Below are 10,611 nucleotides of genomic sequence, written 5' to 3' on the forward strand. Positions count from 1 at the left end.
ACATATAATTTATATCTAAAACACACATGTATAAATTAATGTAATCTTACGGTTCTTTTCTCCTTTTTCAGCATTTTGTGTTTTATATGTATAAACGTGTATATATTTTCTCTTCATAAATTAAACGTAAGAAAAAAATTATCAGTCAGTACTCATAACTTCTTCATTAAATATCTACAAAAATAACATTTTTTTATTACGTCATTTTATATCACATGAATATAGTATTATTTGTGATGTAAAAAACAATAAGATTATATTCACGATTCGTTCATGATTCTCATATATACAAATATATATTATCATTAATTGTATATATATTTAATTAATTGTATATAAATAATAACATGAAATATGTGATAAAAGAATTAGACATGAACTCATTGCAGGAAGAAATTTTACGTAAGTGTGGAAAAAAAACAGAAGCTTTAATTCTTCCTGATGAAACGGAAAACGATAAAGAACATAAAGAAGATTTATTTGAGGAAGATATAGTCTCGATAGAAATCGAAAAAACTAAGAAAGACAAATTACTATTCGAAGATGTATTGGCTGAAAAACGCCGTAAATATACGACTAAACAAGAGTTTATCTATTCATTATATAACAACATACTTCCAGCTTTTGTAGTCCAGTATATTTTATATGATGCAATATATAATACAATTAAAAATTATTATTACATTATTAATTCATTTTGGTCAATACAGATGGGACGGATATTTTTTGCAAAAAGAATTTCCGATAAGATTGAAACAGAACGATGCTGAAACTACAGAAAGAAATAAAAAAATTGATGATTACAATAAAAATGATTATTTGTTCATGAAAAAACAAAAAGAAAAGAATAAAATAATCATTCCATGGAAGCTTTCATTACCGGATGAATTTGCAAACATAAAGTTTTACAACAATAATTCTTATTGCGGTCGTATTAGCAGGAAAATGATGGAAGGTGAAGGAACCTATACATGGCATAATGGTGTTCAATATAAGGTATCGATAAATATATTAGGATTATAATTAAATTGACAAGCAATTTAATAATTTTTGATGCTAATAAATATCTAATAAGATATATTCTTTATTTGATGTTAATAATCATTTAAAAAACTGTTAGTAATATTAGCAAGAATAAATTTAAAGACTTATGCAGGGCCAATTCGAACAAAATAAAATTCAGGGAAAAGGTTCCCTGAAATGGAACGATAATTGTTGGTATGAAGGCGACTTTGTGGATGGTCTTCGACATGGTAAAGGCATCCTGGTGGACAGAGCAAACAATCGTATATACGTTGGTCAGTGGTGTATGGGCCACATGTGTGAAAATAAACAAAATGTTATTGCGACATAAATATTTATTATATAATTTTATTATTACATCATAATATTTAAGAATGATTTATTTTCATATTCATCATTACATATTTTTAAAACGATAATAAAATTATGAAAAAATTACAAATTATTCTAAAAAACATTTAAAAATAACAAATTTGACAAATTTGGAGACGGTTTATTATTTGGATCATAAGTAATGTTAGTTTAATAAATAGTATTTTTTAAATCTGTGTTCTAATAAAAATATGTGGAAATGTATTATAAAATAAATGATAAAAAAAATCTCAATCTTTAATATATAATTATTATGTATTGAAGATTATTTACGTAAAGTTACATTGCAATGCATGAATTAGTCCAATAAATAAATAAAATATTTGTTCTATATCTTTGTAACTAATCATCAGTGAATCGCAATGAAACTTTACATAAATTAATTTGAATATTTGAAGTACTAATAAAAGAAAAATGTACATTTTTTTAATTATTTTTTAAATTTTAATTTTTAACAATAAGAATAATTACAAATAAATAAATTACAAAAATATGTTATTAAACAAAAAAACAAATAATTTTATTCACACAACTTTTATATAGCTTATTTGAAATGTAATTATTGTATTAAACATACTTCTATAAATTTAATTTTCTTTGTAGGAACTGTGTCTAATATAGTACATGATATGTATGATAATATCTTTTTTGAATTGCTATACAATGATTTTTAATGATGATATATTGTAATTATGAGCAATTAAGATCCAAATGCTATTTTTACTTAATCTGATAACTGGAATAATAAAAAAATCTTAAAAACATTTTTAGAAAATTAGAAAATTTTAGAAAATTTTAGATTTTATAGAGAAAATTTTATCTCTAGTTCCAGTTATCAGATTAAGTAAAAATAGCTTAATTGCTCATAATTATATCATCATTAAAAATCATCGTATCGTAATTCAAAAAATAGATTCTTAAAGTTAAAATTTTGTTCTGATATAATCTTTTTGAATCTGATATTATCTTTTTTTTTAAATCATAGTAGACACGATACAAGTAAAGTAGCACTATGAATTTTGTTTAAACAAAAATTGTGAAAATTTATAATGAGCTTTCATTTATCTAAATTAAAGTTTAGACATTTTTATATCCTTTTTTGATCCTAAAGCAAAGAACTCAAACTCCGACGAAAACACCAGAAGTCGCGTCACGCGCCGCACATCGACATGTCCTTTTATATTATTACAGCAATATCTCACGCAACTTATGACACGCAGTCACATGTACGTATCAATTTTCATATCATAAATTCGTCGTGTCTAAGTCTAATTCTAAAAACTCGACGTTATTCGTTCGTGTAAACTATGTGTCTAGGAACTATTTCGTATGTATAAATTGCAAAACTTCCATATCAAGCAAATGTTGTCATGACTTGACAGCTGAGACATCATATTACAGTAAGAAATGGTAAAAAATATATCAATTTTGAAATTTTTGATCGTTCTTGACACTAGATTCCACTTTCCAGTTTTAACGTATTAATGTGTATACTTTAATCCTGAAAAAGGATTTTCGAATCGGTGAAAAAGAAAAAAAGTATTTCCTATACAAAAATTATAATTATATAACATGAAGTGCTTACGTGGTAAAAACAGAAGGCTTTAGAATCCTCTTAAATTTATAATAATATCAAATTATATCCAATTATTCCTATGGAGTGCTACTGCTTCTACTCAATATATGTTAATTTAACTAAAATAATGGAATTAAATAGTTTAACTTAATAAATATATTAAATTTGACTTAAATTTAGTTTTATTAATTGTTGAGTACACGTTAGCATAAACGCTGTTTAATTATTTCAAAGTTTAAAACTAATGCAATTCAATCATTTGTAATATGTGTATATTGGATTGATAAAGTCATTTTTTTAATTACATAGTTTTGAATTAAAATAATACATTTTGATATTTAAAAAGTAAGTTAAATGTAACAAAATGTTATTTAACTCAAGGAACTATTTCAAATTTTATCTATTAATATTTAATAAGTATAGTTCCTTAAATTTTATATACATAATTTTAAAGTTTATTAGAAATTCAAATTTGTAATTAATCTAACAGATTTAAAAAAGATCTATTTTTTCAATTGAAAATTAAAATTTAATACTTTAAAATTATTTTTGTATCAATCTGGATGAATCGCGCGCGCGCGATTCATTTAACACTGCAAATACGCTAATTAATCAGAAAGATAAAAAGAATTCTATTATAGAGCAATCTATTATAATACAGGAATAATATAATATTAGGAATAATATAATATTAGGAATATATATTATACTGCGACATATCTATGTATAGTTCTATAAGTCTAACAGCTATAAGTCGTATTTTTGCAATCTTGCAATGAAATATTTCTGCAATATTTCTGTGCTGTACGGGTGGGAGTCAATTGTGTATCTTCAAATGAAGTAAAAATTATAAAAATAAGCAAATTCACTAGAATATTCATAATTTAATTGGTCAAGTAATCTTTGCTCATTTCTGTAAATTTTCAAAATCTACAATCAATCCCCTTATCGGACATTAGGTAAATTTTCAATTATCAAGCGGATAAGCGTGACGCTGAACCAATGAACAGTCTGCTGCTGCCCATAATTGGTGAACGGTGATTGGCGAATAGGCGAGCCAATGATGCTGATCGGCTTGTATTGGCTGTACTAACAGAAAAATTTCAATAAGTGCATTCAAAGCTTCTATTCTCGAAAAGTATCGCATACGAAAAATTAGAGAAATGCTATAGTATATGTAACGCATACTATAGTATTTCCTTAGTTTGTATATGCGATATTTTTCAAGAATAGATATCCAGCACGACCGCTCACTGAGCTTAGTGAACTCTTGCATCTGATTGGCATATTCCATTAGATCGAAAAATATAGACCAAACAGATATAAGAGCTCATTGAGCGCTCAGTGAGCAGTTGTGCTTCTGGATGCATCTAATATCGACGCGTATCGTATAGCGTATTCGACGCTCTCACCACTGTGATTGTGTCGTATAGTTTGTATAGTTTGTGAGAGCAAGTAGCGTTTATCCGCGAAAGAAATCGTCTTTCACAGAAAGAAATACAGTTTTTTGGTGACGTTCACTCGAACAAGAAACGATGTCGGACGTGATGGTGGATGAACGGTAACTATCGTCAACAATCATTGATAATTAAACGTGAGCCGATCTGACATCTATTCCTCTCGAAATTCGCGACGTTACTTCGATTGAATAAAGTCACTTCGGTCGTCCTGAAAGATATTTTTCGATTACGTTTTATCGATTCGTTTTTTAATCTATATTTAATATGTATCTTCTAACGATTTTGTTCGTATATTTTTGTCCATATGCCGCATAGACTCATCATTAACATAATTATTTTACTTTTATTGCTATCCTTTCGTTAATTATTTTCATAACATTTACTTTATTTAAACGAACATATTACAGAACATATATTTCTGTGTTGTGTATGAGAAAAAGAAAAGTGGAAATATCTGCCAATCTTTTATTGATCTAAATAAAAATGCAAATTATTAAATGGATGTGCCTTTACATCTAAAGTAACATAATACTTTATCACATCTTTATACATCTTGTAATAGATTTATTTAATCAATAATTTTGATTATTTTAAATAGATTTAATTATTTTAAATTAGGCTATATTTAAATTCCATTGTTTTAATGTTTATGATGTTTGCAGAGTGACTGATGAAATTGAGGCACTGAAAGCAATCTTATTGGATAATGAACTCAACATCAAGGAAAATGATAGGTATTGTGTATATGTAGAATATCTGAGAATTGATCTACATGGAATATTATGATTCTTTAATAACATAACATAATTTTCTATGTCAAACAGTAAGAGAAAAAATATTTGAATACATTTTTATCAGAGGAAAAATTAATTCTTTTGGCGCAGAGAATTGTATTATGTATTCCATGAATGTGAATTCTGAATATTTTATACATATTGAAAAGTAGTGGAAAGAGATGTAAATCCATGATGAGATTAAAATAATCAGATGTAATTAGAGACTCTCTAATCAGAATCTGATTATCTGAAGTGACAGCTATTTTTCATAAAAATTTTTCCAAACCGCAAGAGAAAAAATCGTGCTATCTTACTTGATCTCACTGTACAATGATGCTGTAAATAGCAGCTCTATAGAAATATTCTTAAAGTTTCATAGTTCTGACGAACGAACATTCTGGCACGTTCAGGTGACTAACTTCTGGCGACTACAATTAAGATTTAAAAAAACGTAAAAATTTAATAGTGTCTAATCATAAATATTACAACAGCAAGTCCATGACCATGCATCATGCATTTAAGTAAAAGCATAATATATAAATATAATATAAATATAATATAAATATTTATAATATAAATATAATATAAATATTTATAAATATAATAAATATAATAAATATTTTCATTATGCATTTAAATTCCTGTGATGAGATAAAAAAATATTTTGTTTTCAAATTCATTATAGTCTTAATTATCATTCATAAAAATTAAAAAGTTGTTAAATAATATGAACTAAATGTCTTTAATAATCTAACTAAACTCTTAAGTGCTATTGTAATTCTATGAATATACTATATATGTCCTTAAGGATATATTTACACAAACTTATACAGCATAAACATATACATAAAGAAAATTATCTAATTACATTTCTACCATACATGTGTAAAATACGATTGGATAATTTTCTTTATACATATGTGGCAAGTTTGTGTGCATATACCTTTAAACTGCGTGCTGAAATGATTTTTCTTGAAAAGCAAATTCTATTAACTACGCAGTAACATCAAGCAATTGACTAGCAATTTAACAATTCGATTTTTCACATCTTAAAACGATCTTAATAATGCTGAATGACATATTAAAATTTGTAAATAATTCTTATTGTGAAGAATATTACTTCAGCCGGGAATTGGATCCGGATCTCTAACATTCCATGCGAGCGTCTTAAACCTTTAGATTATTGACTTTAGTAATATTTTTTGCAAACAATTAATTATTTATCAATTTTAATATCATTCAATATTATTGAGATCATTCTAAGATGCGTAAGAGCATCTTATTAAAATGTTAATCATTTAACTCATGGTATTAGTGCAGTAGTTTAATAGAGTTTGCGTTTCAAAACCACAAAATCATTTCGGCATATAGTTTAAAGAACTACATATAATATATTAGGTGTAATAACAAGAAATCCATTATTTTTGCATGAAATTGAATGGAAAAATAATTTCTTTTTACTACACCTAATATAATATAATATAATATAATATAATATATAAATTCACATAGAATTATACAAGAGAGCACTTAAGATCCAGCCTAAACCATTAAAGGCATTTATTTCTTATTGATTGTATTCTCACATGTATGATCCTATGAAATTTAATATTTAATATTGTTGTTGTATAAATTAGAATTTTTCGAAATTTATATTTTTTAAGGACATGTCAATTTCTTTATCTTGTTTCCATATGGAGGTAAAATGATTTTCAATAGTATAAGATTACAAAAAGCCAAAAATGTATTTTTTATGAAAATAAAAAGATTTGTTTTACTGTAATAAATACTTTTTATATTATTTTGATATAATATAAGAATGCAATTAAAGGAAAGTAAAGAATAAAAAAATTAATGAATTGCACATAATGAAATTTATTTATACAGATAACTGATATTAAATAATTAACCCTAGTATGATATTCATAAATTCAACGTACTCTATGCGATTTTTTATATTACTGTAACTTTTTTATAATATAATTTAAAGATTGAACCCAGATTGAAAAAAAACTTTAACTGTCCACAGATATGATAAACCTGCAAGGGTTTTTTTTACATTATTCTCGATGTAAGAATATGTACACGAAAGTTCAAAGAGGGGGATCCCCAATGCATACTTAGAACCTACATGTGATTAACTTGTAAGTTTTCGGCATTCTGGGTATCCCTTTACTTTTTATTAAATATACTGGATTTTGAATAGTATAAAAGTAAGTACACGAAAATGTAGAACTAAAAAGAATTATATTTCAATATAATAAATAGTAGAAATTTTATAATTTCTGTCAGTTTTCGAAGATTCGGGGCGGATTTATCGCTTTAAAGTAAATGTTGCATCATCCTGTAAATTAAAAATCTTAAACTTAATTATAATACTATAATAATATTTATACATGTACAATTCTTTATTTATTTATATTATTACTCTTTTATATTGTTTTAATAATAAAATTTTATTTATTAATTGTAAACTTAAAATATGTAGATTTTTCAAAAATGTCGAATGAGTTTAAATAATTATTACTTTTTTGAGCGATTCATATTGTATTTTTTTTTTTTGATAGTCCAAAGGATCAACTAAAAAAATCCTACGGGCTTGAATATTAAATTTAAAAATTTGAGAATTTTTTATCCGAAGTATTTTTTCATCAATTGTTTGCGAATTTTTCCAATAAAATTTCTTTGAAGCATTGTAATTAATTGAAAATAAAATATTATTTATTTGATTCATATTTATCTGTATTTGTCTGACTTCGAGGTATAAATTTTACACGTTTTAAGTTAAAAAATACGTATTTAATCCAGAGATATAGCGTGACAAAGTTGCAAGGTTTCACCAGCCCTGGTTGCGGTCGGGAAGGTAACCAAAAATAACAATATCATACTAGAGTTAATTTTGTATTTACTTATTCATTTAATAAAAAGTATTATAATACAGAATATAAAATAAAGAATATTAATATGTTATTCTATACGTTTTTAGCTATACGTGATTTTATAGAGAAAGTGAAAGTTTGATATTTATTTTGCTATAACATAAAGAATAACTGTTGATAATAATTATTGTGTATTGTTCCATAAAACTACAAGGAATTTTTATTTATTAATAATAATTAATTTTGTAATCATGTTACTTTTTCGAAATAACTTATTTTATATGTAGAGAAATGTGAGATATATATAGGATGTCCTTGAATCATAACGCGTTGAGCTTGTAATGAGTATGGCTATGAACGTAAATATTTAAAAAATTAAATTGTCATTTACAAAAATGAACTTATCCTTCATTTGATCTTAATGCTTTCATCCAAAATCAAATCAATATGTCTCTCTCATACCACATAACAGTAAAAATAGGATTTTGATATCTTGCATAATTCTGGAGAAATTCAAGTGCGTTGATTAAAATGAAATGGCCAAACGCGAATTTACAATAATCATCTTCATGCATGTTCGAACTGCCGTCTCTGCATTACGAATGCAGAGAACAATATAATGTATCTAAATGATCGCGACACAGCGTGATTTGATAGCGTTATAAAATATTTTATAATTTCGATTTCAATTCATCGAGATCATGCAATCTTTCGCAATATACGATATCCTTAAGGTAATCCCAGAGAAAGAACTTTAAAATCGGAATCAGACTATGCATTGAAGATTGAGATTGAAGATTGAAGATTGAAATTTGACTAATGAGGACAAAGGAATTTTAGCTCCTATTGTTTTGATTGATCAAATTTTAATCTCAATCTTCAATATGTAGTTTAATTCCAGCCAACAACGGTGTTAGATCTGAGAATCTGATTAATAATGTATATTGTGTCGAGTCACATAGCCTACATTAGATACATTGTTTACATTCTTAACTATTTTTTTTTATATTTCCTAAATTCAATTTTTTTGGGGATTGTATTTATCGTATTTATTATCTGAAAACACAGACAACTAGTAATAGTCCTCGAACTGATTAAGAGTATGAATGTATACAGTTGTGTCGATGATTACAGCAATTGGAACATAACTTAATTGTGTTATCGTATGCGAAGTGTCTAGAAATATTGCAATTGGAAAGTATACTTCTTTGTTTTCTGGGTTTGAGTTTGGTTTCGCTTAGCAGGATTTATTTTTGTTTATTCTGAACCTTACAGTGGCAGATTACACATTACTGAAATATTGGATATGTCGTTAATTTGAGGTCACGGAAATTTTAGAACTGCCGCGCGTTTGTATCGCGATCGATACTCTAATAGTTGTCATCCAAATGACTCAATAATTAGGAATTGCATAATAATTGCATAATGCTTTAACAAAATCGAATTTGTAGAATTCATATGTACACCACCAAAATCGTGAAATTATTAAGCTCATAATTTTAGCTGCTTTAGTTATTACAAAGCCTACAATAAGTATTCGTAGAATAAGTACTGTTTACGGTATTCCATCTTCAACTATTTCTTCAATGATTTCTTTATAGATATGGTTTACAACAAGTTTTTTGAACAAAAACTGCCAGAACTATTAAAGAACGGCAATTTTTCAATTTGGCAAAAACTGTGATTTTAAGATGGGATGCCTGCACATTATGATCGTAGAATTCGAAATATCTTAAACCAAATGCTTTTGAAACGCTGCATTGGAAGAAGTGGCCTTATTACCAGCTAAATCAGACGTAACGCTGTTAGATTACTTTCTCTGGGGTTACCTCCAGGATATTGCTCTAATTTAAATCGTTTAATACCTATACCAACTAGTATTTCTATTAAATCTTGATTTCAGCATGTTTAAAAAAATAGTGTACTAAGATAGTACAATATGCATCAAGATTAATTAAGTACATGTATCATGTATATATTTACATACCTTGCTGAAATTGAAACAATAGAAAGTTACTTATATAATAATTCTTTCGTCCACCTTATCGAATATTCGTACCAATAACTTTAAGAAAGTATTAAATCATCGATATAAATCAGGACATTGTATATCGTGAATGATCCCGATAAGTTCACACGAATTATAACAGCCTATCAAAATATTTCGTCACTATCAAATATGTCACGATCATTTAGACATTTGTATTGCTCTCGTATTCATAATCAGAGACGACAGTTCGCATATGCACGAGGACGATTATTATAAATTCTATTTGATTTTCGACGTCTTTCATAACGTGAGTTCGTAATTAGTATGCCTACGAAAATAAATGTTAAAAAAATTAAATTGCCGTTGTCAAAATGATCAAATTTTATTAATCAAAATGTCTGTCTCGTTCGACATCACATAACATTGTAAAAACAAGATTTCAATGTCTTATATAGTTCCGCAGAAATTCAAGTGCGTTGATTAAATGAGACATTCTATATATATAAATGAGAAATATATATATATAAACATATAT

The 10,611-nt window shown here is 26.3% G+C and overlaps 3 protein-coding genes across 4 annotated transcripts in view; 2 read left to right on the forward strand and 1 right to left on the reverse strand.

Moving 5' to 3' along the window:
- LOC108685886 overlaps nucleotides 1-74 on the reverse strand; it is a 2,976-nt gene extending 2,902 nt beyond the window's left edge. The window contains exon 1 of the mRNA XM_018190931.1: nucleotides 51-74. Within this exon, the coding sequence (XP_018046420.1) occupies nucleotides 51-74 (24 nt within the window). The remainder of the gene's footprint in view (nucleotides 1-50) is intronic.
- Nucleotides 75-374: 300 nt separating this feature from the next.
- LOC108685984 (phosphatidylinositol 4-phosphate 5-kinase 3-like) lies at nucleotides 375-2,011 on the forward strand. Its single transcript, XM_018191044.1, has 4 exons — nucleotides 375-586; nucleotides 711-996; nucleotides 1,157-1,320; nucleotides 1,999-2,011. Exons 1-4 carry the CDS (start codon nucleotides 375-377, stop codon nucleotides 2,009-2,011), a joined length of 675 nt encoding a protein of 224 aa, XP_018046533.1.
- Nucleotides 2,012-4,408: 2,397 nt separating this feature from the next.
- The window catches only part of LOC108693918 (E3 ubiquitin-protein ligase RNF25), an 11,020-nt gene continuing 4,817 nt past the window's right edge, over nucleotides 4,409-10,611 (forward strand). For both annotated transcript variants that reach the window (XM_018203125.1, XM_018203135.1), the window contains exons 1-2: nucleotides 4,409-4,532; nucleotides 5,094-5,165. In XM_018203125.1, the coding sequence (XP_018058614.1) occupies nucleotides 4,507-4,532; nucleotides 5,094-5,165 (98 nt within the window). In that variant the 5' untranslated portion in view covers nucleotides 4,409-4,506. The remainder of the gene's footprint in view (nucleotides 4,533-5,093; nucleotides 5,166-10,611) is intronic.

Source organism: Atta colombica, unplaced genomic scaffold, assembly GCF_001594045.1.
Source record: "Atta colombica isolate Treedump-2 unplaced genomic scaffold, Acol1.0 scaffold1, whole genome shotgun sequence".
In the NCBI taxonomy this organism is placed as follows: domain Eukaryota; kingdom Metazoa; phylum Arthropoda; class Insecta; order Hymenoptera; family Formicidae; genus Atta; species Atta colombica.

Coding starts and splice junctions, on each gene's coding strand:
- LOC108685984 (XM_018191044.1), top strand. CDS start 375: ATGAACTCATTGCAGGAAGAAATTTTACGTAAGTGTGGAAAAAAAACA. Junction 587..710: donor AAATATACGACTAAACAAGA/GTTTATCTATTC, acceptor TGGTCAATACAG/ATGGGACGGATATTTTTTGC. Junction 997..1,156: donor ATAATGGTGTTCAATATAAG/GTATCGATAAAT, acceptor AGACTTATGCAG/GGCCAATTCGAACAAAATAA.